This window comes from Colossoma macropomum, unplaced genomic scaffold (genome assembly GCF_904425465.1).
Source record: "Colossoma macropomum unplaced genomic scaffold, Colossoma_macropomum, whole genome shotgun sequence".
In the NCBI taxonomy this organism is placed as follows: domain Eukaryota; kingdom Metazoa; phylum Chordata; class Actinopteri; order Characiformes; family Serrasalmidae; genus Colossoma; species Colossoma macropomum.
This window is the reverse complement of record NW_023494792.1, coordinates 60,830,711-60,844,971: the sequence shown is the minus strand read 5'-3', so window position 1 is coordinate 60,844,971 and position 14,261 is coordinate 60,830,711. Positions and strand designations below refer to the sequence as shown.

Genomic DNA, 14,261 nt, shown 5'->3' with positions numbered 1-14,261 from the left:
ATTTTATTTACTATCCAAAACCAGTGATCCTACATGTTTCTTCTTAGTTTGGTATGGAATGTTGATGATGGTAAAATAGTGGTAAAGTAGTGTAAATTGCAAATTAATTAAAAATAGGAAGTATTTTGTCTTACAGTGTTCTGCTTGTAACACTCTGCCGTAAATGCATTTAAAAAATAAAGTTTAAGGCCAAAATTTTACCTGAAAAAAATGTCTCAGGCATCAGGAAGCATATTTGTGACCATGTTGTGCAAGAAACTTTCTGTGAGGGAGCTTTTAGAGGTGGACGTCTGGTTCCTATCACCACCACTGTGAGCAATTCTGGCTTGGCAAGTTCCTCTAGAACAGAGGGTTTCACACCAAACCACTCTGAACGACTCTGTTTACATTTTGTCCTTGTGAGTAATGGGAGTTAAAAATGTGATCACGTGAAAAAAACTTTTGTTTTTGTGCTTCTAAACTGCTGAAATCATTACCTCTTACAATTAGGCAGTGAAGCTCAGCACACAGTAAGAGACATTTTTAAGAAACATTTGGAAACTCAACTTTTTAACCTGGTCTTCATTTAAAATACCGTAGTAATTTGATTTATTTGCTTGTCACTTTATTTTATTCTGCTTTTGTTGTGTTTTTACTTCTATCACTTCATTTTACAGCTCGATTGTAGAGCACTTTGAGCTGTTTTGTGAATGAAAAGTGCTCTATAAATAAAAGGCACCATTATTAAGCATAAGCATATGAAGCATATTTGTGACCATGTTGTGCGAGCAACTTTTTGTGAGTTAGCTTTTAGAGGTGGACGTCTGGTTCCTATCACCACCACTGTGAACAGTTCTGACTCTGTTAGTTTCTCTAGAACAGAGCGTTTCACACCAAACCACTCTAAATGACTCTGTTTACATCTTTACTACTTAATTATGCAGAAATTTTGCCAAATTGGTGGAATTCCCCTTGAACAAGTGTTACAACTAATCCTCCTAAAGTAAAGAATTAGAAAAGCCAAAATCCTCCTCCTGTACGCCGAGATTTGGAATCACGGTTTTTAGTTATATTGAACTAATTTTGTTGCAGATACATGAATAAAATGAACGTAATATGATGCCAATATTTTATAGATTTCGGAAAGTTTGTAAGAAGCTGTAAAAATGAAGAAATGTCTGACGATGAACAGAGCTGTAAAAGACTGCATAATAAAGGTTGTGTGGCAATGAGAATAAACTTTAAATGAAATGAATATTCAGAGTGCCTCACGTTTAAAAAGCAGAAACCTGATCCTGCTGATCAAATAGTGGTTTATAGTAATTTTATAAATGTGGTTGTTACTTAGTAACGTATGATGTTTTTTTATGTCATAAATTATTGTTGTTCCCAAATATATTAAATTATCAGTATATGTTTTGGTAACTAGTTCATAACATTGCCGTCTACACTGTACAAGTTATTACTGAAGGAAACCATGTATCTCCGTTTTTGATGAATGGACCAAAAGAAACGGCCCAAAATTACTTGGAAAAAACTCTGGTTCCATTGACTTACATTAAAAGTAAAGTAGGTTTTGCGAGGTTTTGTTCCGACAGCAGCGAATTATTAATACAACAAGTGATTAAAAACTTGATTAATCAAAAACATAATATTACATAATATATATCAGTTTAGTTGTGCTGATATTTGCTGTTCTACTTTTGTGGTCCAAAATAAGTGTGCCAGCGTTTGACCCACAGTTTTTTCACCAATCATGTTCATTTTGATGCAGATATTTTATGTGTTTGAAGCTTGTTTGGCTCAAACAACATCGATTGACCTTATTGTTTGCATAAGTTACCAAAAACAATAAGTAAATAAAAGTCTGACGGTTACACCCAGCCCTACAGTCGTGACCTTGTGCTTATTTCAGAGGGGTTGTTTACAGATGGCAGGTGCCCAAAACAGCATTTTCCACTTGTATCAGAGATGTAAAGGTTGCTTGTATAAAAAATGTTAATGCTCAGATATTTTAAAAACTCTTCTCCTCCCCCAAACACTTTGTGGCACACAGCTCAGAGAGTGGCTTCCACAGCTGAGACCACACATCACGTGACTTTCTTTTTCAGTTCCACCTTGTCATGCAAACTGCAAAAATTCAGGAAACTGGATTTGAAAAACAGGTTTAATGGACAGTGATGTGGTCAGAATTGACCAGCCTTATTTTTGATTTAAAAGGTAATTCCACCATTTTTTCCCTAAAAGTATGGGCAGTTACATCATTTTGATTTTAGTAAAGTCATTCAGAGTGGTTTGGTGTGAAACGCTCAGTTCTAGAGAAACTTACAGAGTCAGAACTGTTCACAGTGGTGGTGATAGGAACCAGACGTCCAACTCTAAAAGCTCCCTCACAGAAAGTTACTACATGAAATGGTTATGAATTCACTGCCTGATGACTGAGACACTGTTTTATGATAATTTTGAAAAGTTTTTGGCCTAAAATGTATTTTTAAAAATCTATTCATGGTGGAGGGATACATGCAGGGCGCTGTGAGTCCCCAAAGAAAACTTTTTTTTTTCAGATTTTCCACAATTTTCCCATCATCAACATTCCATATAAAAATGTTCTATATAATAATAATGGTGGATTTTATTTAAAGAGCACTTTTCATACACAAAACAGCTCAAAGTGCTCTACAATCGAGCTGTAAAATGAAGTAATAAAAGTAAAAACACAACAAAAGCAGAATAAAATAAAGTGACAAGCAAATAAATCAAATTACTACGGTATTTTAAATGAAGACCAGGTTAAAAAGATGAGTTTCCAAATGTTTCTTAAAAATGTCTCTTACTGTGTGCTGAGCTTCACTGCCTAATTGTAAGAGGTAATGATTTCAGCAGTTTAGAAGCACAAAAACAAAAGTTTTTTCACGTGATCACATTTTTAACTCCCATTACTCACAAGGACAAAATGTAAACAGAGTCGTTCAGAGTGGTTTGGCGTGAAACGCTCTGTTCTAGAGGAACTTACTGAGTCAGAACTGTTCACAGTGGTGGTGATAGGAACCAGACGTCCACCTCTAAAAGCTCCCTCACAGAAAGTTACTACATGAAATGTTGACAGACATGTTGGCTGATACTATATTATGTTATATTGTAGGTTCACTGGTGGTTCTGGATAGTAAATAAAATGTCTATATCTGTGTTGTAGTCATGGCGACCCCTGGTTCCTATCACCACCACTGTAAAGACATCTGAACCATTTCACACCAAACCACTCTGAATGACTCTGTTTACATCTCAAACACTGAGTTATGTAGAATTTTTGAAAAATCGAGTGGCTTTTACACTGTAGGAAACATCTAAACAAACATTTCCTCTCTGACTGATTATAAAGAAAATAGAGGGAATAAAAAGTTCAGATTAAGTTTAAGTTTGTGCTCATAGATCTTTCTGTTCGCTCCTATTCATTTCAAATCAGGAGCACCAGAACTCCATGGCAGAAAGCTCACTGTGGAACCCTGACTGAAAGCACGTTCCACTTGAATCTGTTTAACTAGATAAGAAAATCTGTTATATTTTACCCACCTTATCCTGCACAATTGGATAATAACTCTAGTTATGTTTACCTTTTTTTTCATACACTGAGATCCGGCTGAGATCTGCTTATATCTGCTCCTGTTCCTAATCTAACACACCTCATCCACTTAAAGTCATCATCGCCGAAAAGTGGGCCAAGTGTGTTCAATTAGGAGCTGTTCATGTACGAGAGCAGGGTTTGGCGCTCTGGGACTGAGCCAGGACCGCCTATAACGTCCCAGTCAAACTGTAACCACAATAACAATGCTGCTCTTAACTGCACCATGAACGCTTAGAGTGGCACCTCGGTGAAAAGCCATCAACAAAGCTCTCAATCATTTAAAACTTCCCTTCATTCAGGAACTCTTTGTTTCTCCTGACCCTCAGGTGCTAACATGTGCTTGTGCAAAAGTTTTAGCGCCCCTGGTCACATTACGTTTTGTTGACACATCCTGCGCATTTTAGTGCTCAGTTACTGTTTATTTGCTGAGTTTAACATCTCAGAAATAAAGGTACTGAACTGTCTCTGGGTCAGCGCCCCTCTTGTCACTGGGGTGGAACCCTCAAGGGTCCATCTCAGTACCTTTAGTCAGGGAACATAACTGAACCATAATCCACTGAAATGATATGTTCTAAGCTGTATTGACTCCACACACCCCGTCTCGTCTCCAGGACTTTATTTTATTGTATTTAAGTTGCACAATCGGACCCTAAAACCACTGTGGCACCTTTGAGGGCACATTTACATTGTTTGTACCTTGATGAATGAAAAGTGTAAAAAAGTTATGGCATATTTTATATTCAGTTTTTTCTCCCCAGTATTTTAAACTCTTTAAATAAACAATAATCGCACACTGATGTTTGTTCTCTCTAGAGGATGTGTTGACTTACTTGCGCTATTTGAATCCTTTAATTTAACCTCTGACATTCATACTTGTGTATGTCTCTTCCGTGTCCAGGCTGAGCAGCGAGGTGCCCAGCGCGGCGTCTCTGAGAGAGGAGCTGGTGTGGCTGCAGCAGAACCTCTCCAAGCTGGGCTCGCCCGTCGTTCTCTGCCACAACGACCTGCTGTGTAAGAACATCATCTACCGGCAGGCAGGAGGTGAGCCCCGTTCCCCTCCCCACCCCTCACCCACCTACCCCACCCCACTCCAACCCCACCCCACACCTATCCTGCCTCAGGTAGGCCCGGTTTTTACTTTTCTGCATCATTAAAGGACCTTTAAAGGTACTTTTCTCCCCCCAACACATTCATCTAAGGATCAGAGAGGGGATCCATGGTTAAATCTAAAGATTCGCCCCATGAGGTTGTGCGTGAGTGTACTTGTGTGTGTGTAAATGTGTTTTTTAAAGCAGCAAATGGTGCATTTTGGGAATGTTGATGTTTTTTTTTTCCCCTCCCCGTGTGATGCTGTGAATGCTTTCTGTGTTCCCCATGAGTAACTGAGAGAGAGAGCAGCGCGAGGGCTGGCAGACGCTCGCAGCCAACCCCGTGCGGCGGCTTTTGAAGGCGTAACTGCTGCCTCGAAAAGCGTGTAAGAAGTCTGCATTTGTGCTCAGGCCTTTGTACGAAGGAAGACAGCCACACTGACAGCAGGGCAGAAGCCAAAAGCCACTTCCTCTAGCTAACATTAACCATGCAAAAGAGGCGGGGCGGGTTTGGGGGTGAGGGTGGGGGTGGGGAGGGGTGGGGGGTGGGGGGGGAGTGTTTTCATACGCTAACGGAGTGTCTTTGCGCTGCACGAGACAGTCTCCTCCACCGCAGAGAGGAAGAGAAGGAAAGAGATGTAGATAAACGTTGCGCAACAGCAAAGCTTCCCGAACCTTCTTTTTGTCTTGTTTTCTTTTTCTTTCTTTCTTTCTTTCTGTCAAGTCAGGAGGTTTTAGCAGGGCAAAGAAGAGAGAGAGAGAGAGAGAGAGAGACCACCTGTGCAGGAAAACCCCTTCGCCGTTTGCATAGGGCCTCTAAGCCGTTGTCTCATCGGCGCTCCCCTGGACCAACGGGGAGGCCGTGTGGCTGGGGGGGCGTGTGAAAGTGGGGTGGTGGGGGGGAGGAGGGGAGGGGGGGTGCTCGGTGCTCGAGTCTTTAAAAGGGGGAGGGACGCAGAGGCCGCTCTGCAGTGAAGCTGTGTGTGTTCTGTGACAGATGTGAGTTTGCCCCAAATCTCTTCATCTGCTGCACAGGCCTATAGCCACTGGCTGGAGCTGTTCTGTGTGTCCAGCTAGGACGCCAACGGGCCCGGTAACCACCTCATGTGTCTCTTTCTGTAGACCAACACTTCTGTCTACTCTCAAACTTTTTTTTTTAGCGCAAGTTAATATTTAACAAAAAAATCAACAAGACACAGAAACTTTATTACACTGAAAATGTACTGAAATGTAGCCACACTGAAGGTTGGGTCATCATGGAGGAGTAAGGGTTTGTATTTTGAAATCGTCATTGCTTCGCTCGGCCACTAGACGGCGACCTTTTTCCACCTTTTTCCACCTTTTTTATTTTATTTTTCTTTCTGTCCTACTTTTCTCTCCTGCCCTCAAAGCATGGTCCCTTTGTTTGTGCACACTTTCTGGACATTAACACGTCGATCTCTCGTTTTTTCCGTCCTCCCGTCTTTTCTAATATTCCTCTCCTCGTAGCCAGACACTGCGTGAGAGGCTGGTTTTGTTGCCAAGATTTCCTGGAAGCCGATGAGCACTTGCAACCATAACTGACATGTTCCTTAATAACAGTCCTGTTTTGGTCAGTCAGCGGAGATGTTTACACAAAAAAAGAGGAAAAAAAAAGCAAAGCTTCCTCAGAGCTTGGTTGCAAGTTGTCCACTCGGGCCTGACGCAGTCTAACCAAGCATGCTGCGCTGTTTCACATGTGTGTGCGATTGTATGCCTGCGCTCTGAATGCATGCTGTGATCTCTCTTAAAATGTGGGTCACACTTTACGATAAGTGTTCACTGACTGATATTAATAGTGCATTTGTTCACATGAACAACACATTAGTTATGATTAGCTAATGTTGAGTAAACAGCTGTATCGGTTAATGTTTTCATACTAACGTTAATGTGTTTAACATTAAAAGCACATGAGAGACTGCGATGGTTAGCCAAGGTTAAGTAAATAACCATTGAATGAATTCGTTACTAAGACATGAATAGTTTGCACTTTGCGTCAGGTGTGCTAAGTAACTGAGTAACTCACAGAACTGCAGCAGAACCTATTAGTCCATCCAGCGTCGGTGAACACAGAGACTGAAGGTTATTCGTCTTTTTGGCCTAAAATAAAATGCTAAAGCTCCAGTGTGAGAGATGTGAGCCACAGTAAAGCAGGAGCTGGACTATCAGTCAGTCAATCAGCCTTTATTTAAACTCGGAGTACATTGGAGGAGACCCTCATTTACAATGCTGTAGCTTCAGACTACACCTTTTCGGTCAGTAATTGTTTTGGTATTGATTATTATGTCCATTAATTTAACTCCTATAATTTTTCCTTTAATTTTTGTGTTACCTATTATTATTATTATTATTATTATTATTATTATTTTTATTATTATTATTTTATTATTATTTGTTTTTTACCCTGATAAACAGAAATAAACTAAACAAACAAAAAATGTAGCCAATACAGAAAACAGGGATTGAGAAGTTAAATAGTAAAAACATAACAAATGCTAAACAGTAATAGAAATCATATTAGTTAAAAAAAATTAATTAATTAATTTAAAAAAAAAGATATATATATATATATATATATATATATATATATATATATATATATATATATATATATATATATATATATAAAACATTAAAAAATTACACCATAAAATTGCAATAATATAGTGTCTTAATAAATAAGATAAAATAAGGATAAATAAAAAAAATGTAAAACAGTAGTTCGGCAACATTAAAATAAATAAGAACGCGGTAATAAAAGGGAAACCTTAACTAAAAACATACCAAAAATCACTTTAAAAGTGAACTAAAATCAAGTGTGGGCTGATTGGAGGTGGTTGGAGTCTAAAAGTTTAAACAGCTCATGTGACGCCAGCAAGCGAAACACATCAGAATGAAGTTACACACAAAAATATTACCTTTATTAATATAGAATCTCATATGTTTTTAATGTTAACAGATACAGTAGTTATGTTAGTCAACACTGAATGTGAACTACAGTAACTAATGCAGTTGTTTCTTGTTTACTTAATATTAGCTGGCTAGTATTAATGTTGTACAGGTGGAAAGTAATGAATTGCATTTACTCTCAATACTGTACTTTAGTACATTTTTCCCAGTAACAGTAAAATTAAATAAAGGACTTTTGCTTTAGTTCATTTTTAATGAAACACCCCAACTCATAAACCAATCGGAACAGAGTGAAACTGAGCAGGTCCCAGCGTGAAAACACTACGGACGAGTTCAGAGATGTACAGTTTAGAGGAGGAAGAAAGTTGTTAGAAATAAATAAACTAGGAAGCCTTAAATAGTCATCTAACCATGAAATGTACTTAGTTTAATATAAACCTTACATAGTTCCCTTACACAGAAAGATGTGAGGATGTAATGAGGTCAGTCTCAGGATGCGAAACCCTTTTTTTTTCTCATGTATCGTCACGTTTTGCTCTAGTTTCGTGTTTACAGATTATTTCCAGTGATGTATTTCCAGTGTATTTTAATGAGTGCGTTTACATGCACTCAATAATTTGATCATTATCAGATTTCTGCAGTTATCTGATTATTCAAATGGTCACGTAAACGGCATACTCTGATAAAGAGGCTGGATCATCAGATTTCTCAGTGCTGTAAACTCTTACTCTGATTTCTTTCGGATTTCTCAGTCTGAGCATGTGTGAAAACAAACGCCGGTACCGGAAATAAGTGAGAACACTATTAGACTATTAGAGCGACGCTGAAACCAAATACATGCTTGACGAAATGAGGGATTTAAATATTCTTCATATTCTAGATGTATATTTATATTTTCGGGTAAAGCGGCGCGATGTTCTAGAAAAAAAAGCTGCTGCGTTAAGTTTGATTTTTACGTTACATTTACGTCAACGCTTCTTCTACGAGTTTATTGGCTGTTGGCAAAGCCGATAAACTCACAGACCTAGAGTTTTCTATTATCTATGTAAACGTGTTGATCGGATTACTGACAAAATCTGATATTCTGCAGTTATCGGATTATTAAGTGCATGTAAACTCACTCAGAGTTGTTAGGGCGGAAATCGCTGTTGTCGGACAAAAACCAGTTTTTGCCATAATTTGAAAATGTCTGTTGTCCTTTACATTGTATGTAAATTTCATGAAGAATGGACCAAAAGAAACGGCCCAAAATGACTTGGACAAAAATCTGGTTCCATTGACTTACATTAAAAGTGAAGTATGTTTTTTCCTTCTCCTGTAAAGTTACCATTTTTGGAGGTACGAGGTTTTGTTTCAACAACAGCGATACACAAAATAGTGACTTGATTACTCCATAAACTACTTATTTACTTTTACTTAAGCACTTTCATTTGTTAATACTTGTACTGAAGTAAATTATCAGTACAGTAACTGTACTTTTACCAAAGCAGGGATTCTCAGTACTCTTTCCTCCGCTGGTTGCACCTCGTTTGTTGTTCATGTTAACAAATGCGTTGCCTAATATTAGTGAACACCTATCGTGAAGTTTCACCAACATGTGTTTTCTGTTCTCCTTTCAGAACGCAAACCCTTACTCCTACTCCAGGGTCATATTTGACTAATCTCAAATAAAAGCCCAGATATTTCCAGTGTTGGTTTGGTAATACGTAGCTTTGATGTCTAAGGATTAGGAAGGGAATAAGACCACATGTCCGTATCCTTCTCTAAACAAACCTCCGTCTGTTTGCCCTCCCCAGGGAATGTCAAATTCATTGACTACGAATATGCTGGGTACAATTACCAAGCCTATGACATTGGGAACCACTTCAATGAATTTGCAGGTAATCTGATGGGATTAGAACCCAACACCTTCTTAATGCAGTCTTAAGTTATTTAGAGGACGGAGCGTGCTGATGTTCTGGACTCGGCCTCTTTGTGATTGACAGGTCTGAACGAAGTGGACTACAGCCTGTATCCTGAGCGGAGCCTGCAGCTGCAGTGGCTGAGGGCGTATCTGGAGGCCTATAAGGAATACAAACAGCAGGGCACCCAAGTCTCTAGCACTGAGGTGGAGGTCCTGTACGTGCAAGTCAACCGCTTCGCCCTGGTAAGTGAGGCCTAAAGGCGCCAATGATGAGTCCAAACCCGTCACAAACCCAGGGAACTAGCTGGATGTCTGGAGAGGTGAAGTTTATTTGTCGCGCGCAGGTACCAGACACCTAGCCGGCCCGTGAAACAATGGACTGACGCAGTTTTATAGCTGGACTGATGCCAAGATTAGGCCCAGCCAATACATGACAAGTGACAGGTGTGACAGACATGACATTGTAGGGATAAACAGAAATAGGCAGAACAGAATGTTCTAAGTACAATCAGAGTACAATGACAAACACAGCACTAAACACAGCAGTACATTCCTTCACCAGGAGCTCTCTGGTATTGTCTAAGTAATCTAAATAATAATCTAAAAGTCTTTATATAACATTAATATAATATAATATGTAAAATAGCATTATATAGTATATTTGTAATGGCATTGCTGGGATTCGAACCTGTGATGTCCTGACAGTGGGGCAGCACTTTTTTTAATCAAGAGGACTGATAAAAATAAGGAAATCAAAAGGTAACTAATACAACAAAAAAAGCAAAGAATTGTGGGTAGGTCCACCCCAGTGCCAGAAACTTTATTATGAAGACGCATTGAAGTATAATCTAAATAATCTATTTTAATCAAATTTATTATATTAATATTTATATATAATGTGTGTGTGTGTGTGTGTATTTATGTACATATATATATTTTACATATATATTACACACATCATATGTATATACAGGGAGATTCACTCGAAAGAGGCCTCTCGCTGGGACGAAGCAATCTGAACGAAACAATGTGCAATGTGCTCCTCAGTGTATGGAGCTTCAAACAAGCTGGGATTCCCCTGCATTATTTTTAGTTATTAAATAAATATAATTGAGCAATATTAACATTTATTGGAACTCTTAGCCCTTTGAAATCCATACTGACCACGAATTTTCATATTGGCCAGGCCCAAATATGGGCATAGTTAAGAGGATGTCAAAACATCCTTTTAACTCAAAACTCTTGTACAGTGACTAGACCCTTTTCACAAGAACCGGAAGTGTGGAACCGCTGGGTAAAACAATTTTTGGCCCGTTATAGACTGTCGTAGTTGCCAAGATTGGAGTTCGAGGAGGTGTCCAGAACTGTTGGAGAACCAAACACACAACAGTGAGGGAGTCCAAACTAAATAATGGACATAAATACATACATACATACATCATCTAAACCGCTTATCCTTCTGGGTCGCGGTGGGGCGCTGGAGCCTATCCCAGCTGTCATTGGGCGGAAGGCAGGATACACCCTGGACAGGTCGCCGGTCCATCGCAGGGCAGACAGACAGACATACACAGTCACACACTCACTCACACCTAGGGGCAATTTTAGCATGTCCAATCGGCCTGACTGCATGTTTTTGGACTGTGGGAGGAAACCGGAGTACCTGGAGGAAACCCACGCAGACCCGGGGAGAACAGGCAAACTCCACACAGAAATGACCCTGGTCACCCAGCCGGGAATCGAACCCAGGCCATTCTTGCTGTGAGGCGACAGCGCTACCCACTGCGCCACCGTGCCGCCAGACATAAATACTTAATGGAAAAATTCCTTCACAGCTATCAAAGTACAGTAACGTCTACAGAGTGATAAATCAATGGAGGTGAAAATAACTACAACCAAAACTCTAGATTAGCCATGTTAGCTGGAGATGTTGAAACAGCTCGCTAACAATAAACTAGTTAAAATTGCGAAAAGCTAAACATGCACACACATGCCAGCAGGGGGCGCGCTGGGTCATCATGGTATGCAGCACCACTGTAGACGTTTTACACAAACACCAGCTCCAGTGAATGAACATCTACCCACCGAGCTCTCGCTCACTCAGTTGCTGAGCATTTTTGGGGGAGAAACTGAAAACTGTTCCTCTGAAAGCGGCTGCAGCAGCGACTTTGAAGCTCAGACTGCATTCGGTGCAACGTTAACTTGTTAGTCAGCAGATTAAAATGCAGACATAGGACAAAGTTTATTTCTTTATTATTTGCACAAACTCATTTCTCCTCTGCTCATCATCAGCTGACAAACCACTGAAACTGAGATGAGGCTGTTTTTGCTTCAAGCTCAAGCAGTCGAGTGATCTGTAGACGCTCTACTCGTCATTGTTGCTGTTGTAACTGCTGTAGTGGAAGCAGCGCTATCCTGCAATGACTAGGGCCAAAAATAGTGGGATAATATGTACTTTGACATCAAGCAAATACAGCACTACAACACAGCTGTATAAAAAGTGTGTTTCTTGTGAAACCCAGCATAGAGACTTGCTTCAGCATGACAGCCCTGTATTTGACTCGCGTCAAGGACACTAACTCTGAGAAGTGTAACTCTTAAAAGGTCTTGAAAAGCCTCACATGTGCATAAACGAGCAATTTAAAAGCTCTGCAGACTTTTGTCCAGCTTTGCTCTCTGCCCCTCTGAGTCAACATCACATTTCCTTTACAAAGAACGAAAACCAATTTAACCGCAGCCGGAATCTATAGCGTGCCTCTTGAATGCCCGGCAGCAGTTCCGCAGTGGAAACAAGGCAGAGGAAGACCACGAAATAAAACATTTTACAGAAGCCGTTTATGAGGAGGGAAAAATGAACCGAACCGCTGCGAATTACGTTCAGCAAGCCACTTTGTTTCCGCTGATTCCTGAGTTGATGGACCTTGAAAAACGCTGAAAGTGAAAACAAGGGAAAAAACGGCGCCGCGTAACCTTAATTAACAACCGTGGCTCTTTCGTCGCCTTGAACATCTTCCCCTTTTGTGATCCAGTAATTGGAACGCTACAGAAGAATGGACGCGGGAGTAAACAGCCGCGCAGATACCGCTGGTCAGATTAGAGCCGAACCTCTGCGGTATTTTGTCAAAAGAGCAATTTGGCGGTGATTTTTCTGCGGCCTGCTCTTTCAGGAACTTTCTCTCTCCACACGAGGCAGGAAGAGTCTCCAATTAGAGGCGATGTGGAGGAACTGACCTTTGCTTCGTCGCCCTCTCTGTTCCCCCACAAAGCTTTGTGGTGCTACGGCCAATTAAAACCGGACGCGTCCATCTAACAGAGCGGATTTCCATTGTGATCAGTGTGTTAATAATCTGCAGCACAAGCTCCTCCAACCGGACACACGTTTGTTTTTTTAATGTACGTCTGTGAGTGAAGCATAAACTCCTTAAGCTGGGCTTACAGCACACGATTTTAACCCCTGTTTGCCCCTTGCAACAAAATTTCACAGTCTGAAGCAATTGTCCAGGCCGGGAGCTCGATCGGAAGCGACTGACCGTGCGGATGATTAGGATTAGGTGGGAGGAAAAATCGATTCTTAGATGCATCGCAATGCGGACGTGGACGATTCTGAATCGATTCACAGATGTCAAAAAACGATTTACTACATTTTTATTGATAATGTAAACTCGACGGAGCGCAAAAGGCGGAACTTGGAAGTGTGGAAGTGCAGCGCCCGGACAGTCTGTGGTGCACATCACAAAGACACAAGATGGATAAGCGAGAAATCTCTAGCGCATAAAAGCACTTTGGCTTCTGTGAAGTTGAAGGGAGAAAGGATCTGGACAAGATACGGATGGAAATAAGACGAAGTGGGAAACCAAATGACATTTCCACTGTGAGGAGGAAGAAAAACGCCCAGTTGTAGTCGCTGCCAACCAGAAAACCTTCGAGCAAGTGATGTCAGAGCTTCCCCCCAACTCAGAAAGGCAGAATTACAAACTCTATCACAACTTTTATTGCCAAGGATTTGCGTCCGTACTCGGTCGTTGAGAACCAGGGCTTTCGCGCTGTGTTGCACACCAAGTTGGAATCACTAGGTAGGACAGCTGTAACGTGCTGCGTGATCATTCATTGCCACAGGATCTTATTTCACCGTAACTGCACATTTTATCACAGATGAGTGGCAGCAGTGTCTCATGTGCTCCAAACCAGAGCAGTGAATGAGAGCCTTCCAGTTCACTCACCACATCACTTCCATTTGATTTATTAATAAAAGATATTGGAAGTAAATTCATTATGGATCATTACAGATGCTTTGCTTTAAAAGTCCTCAGACAGTAAGAAAACAGGAATCCTGTGTAGAAAAAAAGATGCATCAATAATCATTTTATAATCGCATCGCAGCCTCTGAATAACCGAATCGTGAGGTGCCTGAAGATTCCCGAATGATCTATTAGTGTGAGAGGAGAAACAAGTGAATATCTCTCTGATCGAACTCTGAAGTGATCAGAGAGATGAAGAGTGTCTCTCCTTTTGCACGACCAGATTGTTTGCTCTGTCAGTCTCTTCTGATTGATCTCCTGACCTGGAAGGTCGCTTCAGATAGTCAACATTTGTCAGAAGGGGCAACAAATCGTGTAGTGTAGGCCCAACTTCAGCCATTTAATTATGCAAAAAAAAAAAATGTAAAAAGGGGTGGAGTTGCCCTTCAGGGCTTTCTCTGTGGAGGAAACAGCTTCGACACCTTCGCACCATTGAACCTCAGCCA

General features: G+C 40.5%; 1 protein-coding gene across 1 annotated transcript in view; it reads left to right on the top strand.

Moving 5' to 3' along the window:
* The window catches only part of etnk1 (ethanolamine kinase 1), a 35,117-nt gene that overhangs the window by 15,756 nt on the left and 5,100 nt on the right, over nucleotides 1-14,261 (top strand). Inside the window, exons 4-6 of the mRNA XM_036577721.1 lie at nucleotides 4,500-4,642; nucleotides 9,414-9,497; nucleotides 9,603-9,763. Coding sequence (XP_036433614.1) covers nucleotides 4,500-4,642; nucleotides 9,414-9,497; nucleotides 9,603-9,763 — 388 coding nt within the window. The remainder of the gene's footprint in view (nucleotides 1-4,499; nucleotides 4,643-9,413; nucleotides 9,498-9,602; nucleotides 9,764-14,261) is intronic.